Raw genomic sequence first — 14,577 nt, forward strand, 5'->3', positions numbered from 1 at the left:
TTTATTGTCCTGAAGTTAAGCGATTATGGGAAGAGATGAGTAAAATATTTCAACTGAAGGAACTTTGGCAATGACAGTTGGAAAACAATTTTCATGGGGATATCTGGAAATACTACAAGAGTAACTTTAATAAAATGTATTATACTTAATTAAGAATATCATTGTTAGTTCATAAAAACAGGGAATATTGCCAACCGTACAGAAATTGACACATTCGGTTAAAGAGAATAGAGATACGGAATATCAAATAGCGTTTGAAAAGTGGAAGCTGGGGGTGCACTTAAAAATGGGAACAAATCAATGCATACCTTTCTTAATACTATGGAAATTGCTTCATTTTGTTTCTGTTTTGTTTTGTTTATTCGTTCAAATACAGATAGTTGTACCACAGCGGGATGCATCTTGCGTTGGTGTACGGAGATGATGGATGCGTGAGTTTTGTGACGGGGACGGGGAGGTGGTGGTGGTGAGTTGAAGCAAGGAGATATGAGAGGTGATATCTCCTTGGTTGAAGTGAGCTTGTGTGTGTGTCTGGTGAGAGAGATGAGGGGGGTAAGGTGAGTGTGTAGGGATGTTTTAAGATAATAACCTTCCTCTCATTAACCGTTAAAATAATCTTTTATCCTCTTTTTATTTCTTGTACAATAATTTAATTTTCTATTAATGGAAAAAAAGTCATCTTTTATAAAGTATGTTTTTTTTCTTTATTTTGTCAATTGATATGTTTTTTTTCTTTTATAGTTTCACATTGTCATAGAAGAGAAATTTGGCAGTTTAATTTCATTTGTAACCATTGAAAAAATAATTTTCATCTCATTGACATTGATAAATATATTTATTTGTTTATTTGTGTATTATATGCAAAGAAACTTTATTTATATGAATCGCTAATGATTTGGAAGAGGAAGAAAATAAAATATTATTAAACAAAAAACAAAAAAATATACAATTATATATACATATATGTATATATATATATATATATATATATGTATAATATAACCGTATAAGATATGTACTACGTAGAATATACATCTTCTTCATAATTTCAAATAAACTCTACCTAAAGTAAATTTCTTTTCAAGTCATATCCGAAAGCCACAGCACGCCTACGATTGCTCTGCGATTTTTTTATAAAACATTATAATTTGGTACTTATTGTAGAAGCATGCAGTGGCGTAGCTAGGATTTTTTTCCCGGGGGGGCACTGGGGGTCCTTGCTTTTTCAGGGGGGGCACCGGCCATTTTTCCGGTGTGTGTGTATGTGTCCACAAGGGCGGATCCGACTTTCGCCAATAGGCGGACGGGGCCCGAAATTATATCTTCACCTATATCAGTCACTTCTTAGTTTTATTCTTATAAAACAACATAAACATAAAATAATCTCATAAGCCTTATAAAAAGTGCGAGCGCGAAGCGCGAGCAATTTTTTTTTTACTTTAATGTATTTTTTCCTGAAATTTAATTTTCTGGGCAATGTTATGTGTGATCCTGAACAAGATTCGTATGTACCCCCAAGCGTGAACAGAAATGTTTATCAACTGTTCTAGCATTATCGAAAAGGGACCTGTTAAGGACTGCTTACAGTTAACCACGAAGACGGTATATATTTCAATAATGCGAGCGCGAAGCGCGAGCAAATTTTTGACATTCCGACCTTAAAAAAATGGTCATTCTAATTTTGTAAGTCATAAATATGATATAGTCAATTGGGTATCATTAATAATGCGATCGTGAAGCGTGAGCAGACAATTATTGATATTCTGATGTAAAACTGGATAATTTAAGTACATTTTAAATAAAGAACATGCACGCTATCGCGCATGTTAAATATTTAGACCTAAAATCTGGGCATTCTGAATACATTTGTTTAATGGAACATTATGGAATACACGTAGACAATATGAACTTGGCAAACCAAACAATGTGACCACGCAGCGTGAGCGTAAAATGCTGATATGTAGACCATAAAACGGACATTTTACAGAGCACTTAAATTTGTAAATGAAAAAAAAATAATGAAAACTCGATGTCCGAGCTAAAATACTATGTTTTGCATATTGACTTCAAAACTTGCTCCACATCAGCCTATTGAGCAAGATATGAATCCCATCGAACAGGCAATTATGGCGCGAAGCGCCAGCAAAAATTGTTTATAGTAATGAAAAGATGAAAACATGAAAAGATTTTTTTTTTAATTGCAAGTCTTCCCCTCACATTATTTCATTCAGTCCTCCTCTTATTTTCCTCTTCTTTTTTCTTCTGTCTTTTTTCTTCTTTTCCTTTTTCTTTCTCCTTTTCTTTCTTTTCTTTTTTTTGCTCTGCCAATTTTTTCTGGGGGGGGGGGCACCTGGGGGGGCACGCCAAATCTCAGGGGAAAGAATATCTTTGAATATATTGAAAGAATATCTTTCACTTGAGAGTCAAAAAGAAGATGCAAATGATATGTTATACGGTTGATTAAGCCTGAATACTGACCTAGGTCTTTTCTCTTCTCTACCAGGTATTATTATGTATTTTACATAGTGTGATTGAAGCTTCGATATGTTCTTTCTTCTATTTCTATTTCTTTTATCTCTTCCTATTCTCCTCTTCGTGTTGTTATTGTCGTCAACGTTTTTGCTGTTGTTCTTCTCCTTATTTATTTTCCTTCGTTATCAGTTTCTTCCGTCTCCTTCTACTCCTCGTCCCCATTATTCTTCTGTTGCTCCTCTTCCTTCTCCTTCTTTTCTTCTTCTTCTTCGTTATATTCTTGTATATATCTAATTTATTGTCTATATATATTATTTATTGGTAATACTAAATTCTAATTTTTTTCCTTCATTTTTAATATGTAAATAGTATAATTGAACCATTTTATTATCTTAATTCAGGACCCCACTGGAAATAAGCTTTCGAGCTTTCGTGGGTCATCCTGTGCAAGCCTGTTGTTTTAATGCTACTGTATATATGTTATGGTGACTTGCCAAATAAAATCAATCAATCAATCAATCAATCAATCAGGCCCCCCCGTAGCTACGCCACTGGAAGCATGGAATGTTTTAAATCATCTTATGAATAACTTTGCTCAAATCTCAATCAGGTCCGTATTTCAATCAGAAAATAGATCAATTGGGATCAATTGTTAATGCCAAAACTGTGTTATATATGTTATTTCAAGCATTTTCTGTCATTTTTAGAGAAAAATAAGGTAAAAGTTATATTTTCGCCTTGTTTTTGCAATCTCGTTCTTTGAATTGATCTGTGATATTGAACTGCGGAAGTCTTACGGTACGAAATTGATTTCCTACGCAGTTATATGCGCGTCCGGAAATATGATAGTGTCCGGTAATACAATACGTCACTAGTATCATATAAGTTAAACTTAAAGGTGCTTATTCCAAGGTAGGAGTCCAAAAAGTCACGTAAATTTGCATTGCAGCGTTGCACCCGCATGTTCGCCGTCTCGCTGATCTGAAGGCTGAAGCTCCGGCCAAGCCATCGGCATCGGGAAGTGATGTGAGGTTTGTGTGCCGGAGTAGATCTGCCGTGCGGAATGGCAGAAGGAACTTGGAACTTGGTAGGAATCCAAGGTGTGTCGCGTACGGTCACCAACTTAAGGTTCCGATTTTGTTTTTTTTGAGTGCTGACTTAGAAAGTTGCTGGTTGGAATACAACTGAGGAGGGGAGATGGTTCCAGTCCCGGGGGGGGGGGGGGGGGCACTCAGTATAATGCATAGTGGGTATGTGCGGCGGAGGGGACCCCCATTTTTACACTCAAATTTCCGTTCCAAGGCATAGCATTTTTGCCTTGTTGAGAAAAAGAACACAGAAAGTCGCTCCAAGGCATAGCATTTTCTTCTTATCGAGAAAAAAGAAGAGAGAAATCCGCTCCAAAGCTTCGCATATTTTTCGTTACGCCATTCCAATCGCGTTGAATGAGCTGCAATTTTGGTGAAAAGCGGCCGCAGAGCTCCCCGGCGGAGGCCGCGCTAGCTGCATCATGCACGCATGACCGTTCCGTAGGGAGGCTGGCGATCCGTTCCAAGGACCCCCGTTTTTACAAAAATTTGTCGTTCCGAAGCCCGTTCCGAGGACCCTCCTTTTTACAATAAGCCCGCTCCAAGGCCCCCGTTTTTTGTCTCGCCCGCGGCACACCCCCACCACTTGTTTGGTCGAGTGCCCCCGCCGGGTTCCAGTCTTTGACAGTCCTCGGAAAAATGAGTTTGCATACTGTTCTGACATGTTTAATGTAGAATTGTTGATCATGACCCCGTCTTGCTCAATTTTCCTTCAGAGAGATGTATTCCTTGTACTTATTGTAGTTGACGTCCATTAAACCGTGGATCATCTTGAATAAACTGGTGATTCGGGAACCCTGTCTTTCCTCTTGGAGGGGGATCCAACCCAAGGAGTCCTTGGCTTCAGAGCAGTAACACTAGAGTTGCCCATAAGTGTTGGTGGTGAACCTACATGTAGCTGCTGCATTCTGGACCCTTTCGAGATCTTTTATGTTTGTAGTTGTGTAGGGATCCCAAGCTGAAGACGCATAGTTAAGATGAGGTTTAACCAGCATAGTAATACAGCTTCTCCTTCGTCTTAGATGAGGATTGGTATTCCGGCCTATCGGGTATTTGCGTGTTCACTGGTAGGCCGGTATTCCGGCCAATCGGGTTCAAAGGGTTAACATATGCTAACTCTCAACGAAGCCTGGAATTGATTCCCATATATGTTATTTACACGTATGGTACGTACCGCCCTTGCCTTGGGGACCTCGACACGTCTTCAGACAGTGTCGCGTGTACTTGTTCGGGCTGCCGCATTAAGTACCGAAAAGCAATATAGGCCTACGTGTAATAATTTGAGACACAAAAGAGATCATATCATAGGGATTTATAATCTCTCAGTTCATTACACGAATCCAATATAAAAGAATATTGGCAATTACTCAATAATGAGCGCAAAGGAAAGAAATGAGGAAATGCTTCATTAGGGGATTTTGTGAATCATTTTAGTCGTTTCGGTATAGGTAAGATGCACAGTCCTCCTCAAGCCTGGGAGATGATCCTTAAGGATTTTCTGTCAGTCACTTTAAAAGCAGTAGAATTAATGATTAGGAGACTTAAAATTCAAAAGCATGTGGAAAAGACCTCATGATAAATGACTTTCTTTAGAGATATCCTGTAGAGATGCTTCACATGATGGTAAAGTTCTTTAATGTGGTACTGGACAGTGATATTGTTCCAACTGAATGGTGCCTAAAAGATAGGGATTATCGTTCCTATTTTTAATAATAAGGGTGTAAAAACTAATCCTGATAAATAAAGAGGAATAACACTGGTTATGATTAGTTAAGGGAAAAGAATCCAAGCACTTATATACAATTTTGAAGTTTCTTTTGCATTTACAAGGAGACATACAATCTCCATCAAAATCACAATGGTTATCATTTATCACAAATATTTTTCATTATACAGGGCAAGGGAATGTGTGGTTGGCACACCGCACAGGGAGATGGATTTAGTACTGCATGGATTTCACACACTGCTAAACTTCAACTTTTTAATATGTTTCTCAAGAGTGGTGGGCAGTCACATGAACAATTATAGAATGTTTAAGGATACTCTGACGTTTGAAAAGTATTTACAGATCCTGTGTAAGAAAAATTATGTCACTTCAAGAAAATTCAGATGTCGAACAAATGGATTGCCTGTTAATAACGGGAGGTTTGATGCAAGCCTGACAGATGAATTGCATTGTACTCTATGTACACATGCATACTATAGGAGATGAATTTCATTACATTTTTGTTTGTCCCTTTTTTCACAAAGAGAGAATTCTGTATTTACCCAGTAATCTAATAGCCAGTAAACCAAATGCATTGCACATGCCCAAGCTATCCAATTCAGATAATGCTTGCCACTTGAAAACAATTTGTCAGAATGATTGTTTAATTTTTTTCAAAACCAAAGAAAACAGACAATAGTTTGATAGAATGTAAAGTAGATGAGAATGTGTGTACACTGAGTGGTAGGGTAGTCAAATGTCCTTAACGCCTTCACGTACCAGGTTGTACATCTATATATTATCACTTATGTTTTTTGTATTCATGTATACATGTATGTTTGTACTCTCATACTCGAGAGGTGGTCAACAAAGTCAATAAAATCTTACAATCTTCCAAACATTCATTTTTACTTCTTTTAATTCCCCTACACTGATGGTTCTCTGTCACGCATGCACAATTAGTGACTCTGCAGTCCCTAATTAAAAAAAGGAAAAACAGGGCCTTAATAGTCTATTCTGGTTGAGTTCTGTCTTTTTCATTTGATAAATCTGTGATAATGTACAAACCTATGGCAATGTTTATAAAGAAACTTTACAGGTGCCATTATTTGAAATCATATCTGGATGGATGGAGCTCTGATGATAAAGCAAAGTCACAAAAGATTATTGAGGAAATTAGAAAGTTTTGTTTAGTTTAATGATAATAACCTCAAGTCAAATTATTGTTAATGTTATAAACTGAATTCACAATTTTGAACACTTCAGGCCCTGCAATCGGAACCATTTCTACAATGGCTGAGAAACGAGCAGCAGAATCAACGTATACCCGGACTGCTGAAAATGGCTCATCACCACCTTGTAAGAAGGTGATGAAGACCGACCGCCAGACTGGAATGTCACCTCTAGTAGAATTGAAAGAGAAGGCCAGTAGGTTTGGTTTGGACATTCTCAGTGACACCTTTGCCAAGAAGATGGATGAACTTGATCAGCTAGCTCCACTAAGAGAAGAATTCATCATGCCTAAGATGAAGGAATTACCAGATGGTAAATCTTACAACTTTTTACAATTGAAGAATCAGGTAGTTAGTTAAAAGGGAAATCCAACCCAAGTGGACAGTTGCTTGAAAAGATGCTTTAGTGAAGCTCATAGGTGAAGGTCGTATTAAATTCAGACAATATGAAAATTATGAATATTTAACTTTGCAACATTTTTTAATCTTTGTGGTAGTGGTATTAATGTTTTATGATGGAAGGTAGGGACTACTCCTTTATTTTCTCCAATACACTGACTCACATGTCATCTGTTTTTTAAGTTTACAACTGTAACTCAGAATTGTGTGCCAAACTATTGTCAAAATAGTAAGTTCTTTATATTCTTGTAAGTTTTAATTGTCGTTTGAATGTCAGTTACCTATTTTGCTTCAGCCCTAGCTTTCTCTTTCTGATGAAAATAAAATGAAATATTCCAGGCGTACATGTACCACTCTCATTGCAAAACTGGTTTATAAGTTATGAAATAATGTTTTCTTATTAATGCTCTGTTGTTCATTGTTAATCAGGAATTGCCTACATTGCCTCTATTCTCATTGCTGTCATTTCTATTTTCTTATATATTAAAATAATCAAGGTTTGCCAAATTTATGTTAAAATGAATGGGTTTTGCAAAGGTAAGCCTCTGTGTTTACTTCTTTTATCACTTGTAGTATAAATGTCAAGAGATGTTTTGCTCTTCGTGAAGCATGTATCTAGGTGTACACAGTGGGGATAGCCTGTTAGTTAGAAGATGTCTTTTTGTCATTGGTTTCTAGAAATGGCATCTTCATATTACTTGTTGCAACCCCCCCCCCCCCCACCATTTCCACATATATTCATAGATCTGCAAAGCAAATCTAAAAGTTTGTATTTCTTTGTCTTTGTTTATTTTTTTTTTTAATATTTTTTTCAAATATGATGATTTTGTATTATGTTTTTTTTTCAGTTGGAAGTGAATAATGTGAATCCTAACATTGATTGTTTCTTGTTGTAGTTGATCTATCTCTGGTTAATAAAGAAGATGAATGTATCTACTTCTGTGGTAATTCACTTGGTCTTCAGCCCAAAGGACTCAAATTCTATTTTGATGCTGAACTGGAAAAATGGGCCAAAATGTGAGTAAAATAATCTGATATCATATTATTTGACTGTGTTAAATAAAATATTAGGTTCACTGACCCTAAATGACATTTTACCTTTATTGTATGACCAAAGACTGGTGCGAGATTATCAGTGATACTTGATTACCCTTACACTTAAGTCTACATTTCATGAAATAGATCCATACTTTTCAGTATATGATAGCAATTCATATACTGAAATACCCCCAACACAGCCAAAGTTCATTGACCTTGGTTATGTGACCTGAAACTCATGCAGGATATTCTCTGATGCCTGATTACACTTATGTCCAAGTTTCATGAACTAGATCCATATACATGTACTTTCAGAGTTATGATATTTAAGAAAATAAACCTTGGCCAACCTTTGTCAAATAACCATTGACCTTGGTCATGTGACCTGAAACTCATAAAGGATAATTCAGTGCTTTTTGATTTCTCTTATGTCCAAGTTTCATGAACCAGATCCCTAAATTTTGAAAGTTATGATGGGAATCAACAAATACCCCTAACATGACCAAAGTTCATCGACCCTAAATGACATTTGACATGGGTTATATGACCTGAAACTTAGGCAAAGTGTTCAGTAATATCGGTACTTGATTACCCTTCTACAGTTATGATGACATTAAAAAAATTAATCTTCGTTTAAGACTTTGATGTTGTTCCCTTAACATGGTCTATTGTCCCTAAATGACCTTTGACCTTGGTCATGTGACATCAAACTCAGGCAGGATGTTCAGTATTACTTGATAACCACTATGTTCATCTTTCATGAACTAGGCCGATCAACTTTCTAAGTTATGATGACATTTCAGAAACTTAACCTTCAGTTAAGATTTGATATGGACGACGATGCCATTGCTGTCGGAAAAGCTATGCATATAATCTCGCTCTGCAATGCAGATGAAACGAAAAACCAGGCTTTAAACACAGATAGTCTGACCAGGCGCTCAATCATTCAAGGAATTTCTTCCTACCAGTTACCCATTTACTACACCTGGGTGGAGAGTAGCAAATTTAGGTACACTAGAATTCCAAAGGATGTGAGTGCTGCAGTGGGATTCCAACCCATAGACCTTGTGATTTAAAGCAACAGATGCAGAGATGTATATCCACTGAGCTGCAATAGTTTTCACATAATGTGGAGACAAGCAATAGCAACCAAAAATATTTCAATACTAAATTCAGTATTCAATGTTTAACAAAATGCACACAGAGAATCAAACACTGAAAACACACATATAAAAAAGGCCTATACATGTACTTTTACTTCAATACTATTGTTTTCAAAGTGCGTTATGGATATATTTGTATCTCTGGTTTTAAGGTAATTGCATTGCTACATTATAAGAAAATTGCATGATTTTCAGAATGCCCTGGGCTTTGTCTCCATCTGAATAGCTTGGATATTAAGCCCCAGTCACATATAGACACGGATCCTCACGGATCAACACGGCAATGCCGGCATGATCCGGGGAGGTCCGGGATAGTTTTGCCCCGGATGACTGTAAACACGGCATCAACACGGCAGCTTCACACGGATCTACACGGACCATGCCGGCAGAGCACGTCGTCAACACGGACCAACACGTCAGCAACACGGACCAACCCGTCAGCTACACGGACCAACACGTCAGCAACACGGACCAACACGTCAGCGACAAGGACCAACACGGACCAACACGTCAGCTACACGGACCAACACGTCAGCTACACGGACCAACACGTCAGCTACACGGACCAACACGTCAGCTACACGGACCAACACGTCAGCAACACGGACCAACACGTCAGCTACAAGGACCAACACGTCAGCTACACGGACCAACACGTCAGCTCAAGGACCAACACGGCAGCTATATTGACCAGCACGGCAAATGAAAATCTGTTCATAACAATGAGCTGATATTTATCTAATTATTTATTTATTTATCTATTTGTTCATTTTTTTCTCATCCTTGTCGCAAAATTATCATGTTGTGTTTAAAAATATATCAAAACTTCCTTAACCAGTAAAAACGCAGTTTTTATACAACACAGTTTACTGTTTTTACAGTAATTGTTAAATGTTAAGTACTTTAAATCTTGAAAGACAAATGTAATTTCGATTTGATTTGATATCACTTCATTGAAATCCCAATAAAGGAATGAAATTTAGAAAGTCTATACAAAACATAATAACAATTAAGATAGGCCCAGGTTATGACGCATATTACTGTCGATGCAGGGCAGTAGTATAAAACTTAATGTACAATTTCGATGTAACAGGTACATAACATATAACATATACATATAAAATATTTTTTTAAAAATGAAATGTGAAATAATAATAACAGACAAAGTAGTGGGTAAATATTAGGAAAAAAGAGAAAAAAATATATTCATACATGCACTAAGTTTACAAATATTAGGTTGGGGCCAATCTCCTAAGCGTAAGAAAATATCCTGAATCATTTAATCATCCACTTGAATAAATTAAGCATGTTTGTGTCAACTGTTTAACAACTACTGAAAAGTTCATAAAGTAAATAGCGCTGTAATGATTTTGATGGGGAAAAAAGAACACGGACTGCCAAGGATACTCCAGGCAGCCACACGGACCTACACGGCAGCTACACGGACCTACACGGCAGCTACACGGACCTACACGGCAGCCACACGGACCATCCCGGATGGCTTTGCCAACCCGGCAGTCCACGGATGACGCCGGATGTTTTTGACAGTCAAAAACTGCCGTGTTGGCCTCCCGGACGTTCAAGGACCAACACGGACCACCCCGGACCTCCAAGGATGCCCAAGGCGCCAACACGGATCTCTCCCCGGACCACCCCGGATCAGATCCGGGATGGTCCGGGGTGGTCCGGGCTCTATATGTGACTGGGGCTTTAGATTCCACTTGAACTACATGTATATAGCGACCTAGATACTGAGTCATTCTATCAAATTTGTTAGCCATCTATCTTAAGTCCATCCATCGATATATATATAGGAAGCTATTGTTGCTAAGCAACCATCCTCTTAAAAGATTAGGACATACAGTGCTCTCAGTACATCTTCATTCCTTTGTTAATTTGATTGTGCAGTATATTTTGGCTATCTACACTGTACATTTAGCTGACAATGACATGCATGATTTTGCATGAACATCTATAATTTATGATACCTATATACTTCATTTTCTGTTTTATTATGATATTGTTTATGTTTCACTTAAAACATATCAAGGTGTTTGCATTCACAAGATGAAATATTTGGGAAATGAAGGGATGAGGTGGGACTGACAATGTATTCCTTTTTAAAATATTCATCCAAGCTTGTAAAATATTTTGACCGGGGGGGGGGGGTCAAAATTGCAAGGGTGTAAAAAATCAAGACAAATGAGTTATAAAGGATGTACTTTTGCCCCAAGAGTCACACTACGTATTTAGAGTACGATTTGCGTGAGAGGTGGGGCTGTCTAAACCCACTGATGTAGGTGAAGGTAAAGCTGACGTTCGTGACATAAAAACAAAAATATTGCTGTACTTGTTTTAGGGGGTCAATTCAGGAAACTTGCCAAAAGTATTGTTTTGTTTCCAAATCTTGTTAAGGGTAGGGTTCACATGCCAATACTTGTTAAGGGGCACATTTTCAGAAAATGGAAAATATGTATTTAAAGTGCTTTTCGAGACCCCATGGACCATGGAAAATTGGTTTGAGTCTGAGGCAACCTAGATAAGTGACTTTACTACAGTACGTAGGAAAAGTAAAGGGCAAGGTGAAAATAATAGGTACACAGGTCGTTTAAGGTCTAATATCAAGCATTAATATTGCACGGTATCTGCTCATCAGTGGAAGTGGCCCCCAGGGTTTCTTTCCTCGCTTTTGATCATTCCGAATTGTCTTTTCCATCGTTCCCAGTGCTGATTTTCATTGTCTGTATTCTGGATAATTCAGTGCTGGGGTTTTAGAGTGTAATTGTGTTTTAGCCATATGAGTAGTCCCATATTGTTATAAGCTACATGTAATAGACCTCAACTGGTTTTATCTCAATGTAAGTAAACATAGCGTTGGTCTATATGTATATTGCTTATGGTTACGGACCATGGAAAATTGATTGAGTCTGAGGCGACCTCAGTGACCTTACTACATGTAGGATAACCAAGGTAAAAATAATAGGTACACAGGTCGTTTAAGGTCTAATATCAAGCATTAATATTAATGCATGGTATCCTCTCCTCAATGGAAGTGGCCCCCAGGGTTTCTTTCCTTGCCTGTGATCATTCCAAATTGTCTTTGCCATTGTTCCCAATGTTGATTTTCATCTTCTGTATCTTGGACAGTTCAGTGCTGGGGGTTTTAGAGTGTGATTGTGTTTAGCCATACAAGTAGGCCCATATTGTTAAAAGCTTTATTGACCTCAACTAGTTCATCTCAATGGAAGCAAACATAGCCTTGATCTATATTGCTTAAAGTTACAAACCATTGACCATGGAAAATTGGTTTGAGTCTGTGGCGACCTAGATAAGTGACCTTACTACAGTATGTAGGATAAGTACCGTAAAGGGCAAGGTGAAAATAATAGGTACACAGGTCGTTTATAAAGGTCTAATATCAAGCATTAATATTGCATGGTATCTGCTCATCAATGGAAGTGGCCCCCGGGTTTCTTTCCTTGCTTTTGATCATTCCGAATTGTCTTTTTCATTGTTCCCATTGCTGATTTTCATTGTCTGTATCCTGGATAATTCAGTGCTGGGGTTTTAGAGTGTAATTGTGTTTTAGCCATATGAGTAGTCCCATATTATTATAAGCTAATAGGCCTCAACTGGTTTTACCTCAACGTAAGCAAACATAGCGTTGATCTATATGTATATTGCTTATGGTTACGGACCATGGAAAATTGATTGAGTCTGAGGCGACCTCAGTGACCTTACTACATGTAGGATAACCAAGGTAAAAATAATAGGTACACAGGTCGTTTAAGGTCTAATATCAAGCATTAATATTGCATGGTATCTGCTCATCAATTGAAGTGGCCCCCAGGGTTTCTTTCCTCGCTTTTGATCATTCCGAATTGTCTTTTTCATTGTTCCCATTGCTGATTTTAGTGATTTGCATTTCAGTTATATACTATTATTTTGGTCATGTATATTCTAATATCTTACTTTTTCCAACATATTCTTAGACTATGCTTTTGCAACCTGCACCTCGACCCCTCCCCTAACTTGATAGTATCAAGGTGTTTATCTTCCAAACTGGTTTCCTGAATCGGTTTCTAGTAAACAAGTTTTAGAAAGTATAATGAGAACGGTCTCTTTGTAAGCAATCATGGCCTTGATCTACTATATTGCTTATGGTTAGGACCATGAACTGACTATGAAGCTGTTCTCACTATGCTCCTAAAACTAGTTTAGTGGAAACTAGTTTAACGTGTAGTGAGAACGGTCAAAGCGGTCTTGGAAGCAATCTTCTAAACCAGTTAGGAAAACCACCTTGCGATGTAGTTTTCAAGATCGCTTTGCCTCGTTAAACTGGTTTTAGCGTAAGTGAGGATACAACCGTTCTTCAGGAAACGATCTTCGCACATTTTGAGCGCGCTACTCCACACGACAGGTGTAAAATGCCCATGCTGCGGTTTAGAATTTTGCGCAAAACGTGTCACCCCACTGAGAGTATTTCCATAGCAAAAAGAGCGCTTTATGTGAAGTGATTTTGAAAACCACTTTCGTGTGATCAAGTGGGAATGCTAGCAAAGCGATCTTCCAAACTGGTTTCCTGAATCGGTTTCCAGTAAACTAGTTTTAGAAAGCGTAATGAGAACGGCTTCCATGGAAAATTGTTTTGAGTCTGAGGTGACCTACATGTAGATTAGTGACCTTACTACATGTATGTAGGATGAGTAAAGGGCAAGGTGAGAATAAGACACCGTTCTCATTATGCTTTTTAAAACTAATTTACTGAAAACCAGTTCAGGAAACCAGTTTGGTTTCAGGAAACTCAGTGGGTGACATGTTTTGCACAAAATTCGATACCGCAGCGTAGGCATTCTACACACACTGTGTGGAACAGCTCTCAAAATGTGCAAAGATTGCTTCCCGAAGAACGGTTGTGTCCTCACACTAAAACCAGTTTAAAGAGGCAAAGCAATCTTGAAATCTAGATCGCGAGGTGGTTTTATGGACTGGTTTGGAAGATCGCTTCGACCGTTCTTTTAGGAAGTAGTGAGAACGGTGTCTAACAGGTAACAGGTCATTTTAAGGTCTGATATCAAGCATAAAAGCATTGATTATCTTCATGTAGTTGGCAATTGAATGGTGACCTATTTATTCCCCAGATTTAGCTGCAGCTTGGTGCATTGAAGGAAGTAATCCTGCCTGGTACCCATTCACCTCACCTAGATTGAGTGCTGCAAAACGTGGGTAAAGATATGAAAAAGAAATAAAAATCGTTATTCAAGTTGGAACAAATTGTATCACACTCTAGTCCTTAAGAAAGTTATGAACTTGCAAAAGTTGTACATGTAATCACATAAAGAGAAGATGGAGGTGTGCCACATACCAGTGTGTACATGATGCAATTTAGAAAAGACCGAAGCTGTGCTGCTTCATGTAGCTAGTTTCATGGGCAGTATTCTACAATCAACTTTATCTTTACGTTTTTAATATTATCTCTA

At 37.8% G+C, this 14,577-nt stretch overlaps 1 protein-coding gene across 1 annotated transcript in view; it reads left to right on the forward strand.

Annotated features, from left to right (window-relative positions):
- Nucleotides 1–3,485: 3,485 nt before the first annotated feature.
- LOC121428325 (kynureninase-like) overlaps nucleotides 3,486–14,577 on the forward strand; it is a 33,073-nt gene continuing 21,981 nt past the window's right edge. The window contains exons 1-3 of the mRNA XM_041624896.1: nucleotides 3,486–3,572; nucleotides 6,532–6,810; nucleotides 7,793–7,913. Coding sequence (XP_041480830.1) covers nucleotides 3,536–3,572; nucleotides 6,532–6,810; nucleotides 7,793–7,913 — 437 coding nt within the window. The 5' untranslated portion in view covers nucleotides 3,486–3,535. The remainder of the gene's footprint in view (nucleotides 3,573–6,531; nucleotides 6,811–7,792; nucleotides 7,914–14,577) is intronic.

Source organism: Lytechinus variegatus, chromosome 1, assembly GCF_018143015.1.
Source record: "Lytechinus variegatus isolate NC3 chromosome 1, Lvar_3.0, whole genome shotgun sequence".
NCBI lineage: Eukaryota > Metazoa > Echinodermata > Echinoidea > Temnopleuroida > Toxopneustidae > Lytechinus > Lytechinus variegatus.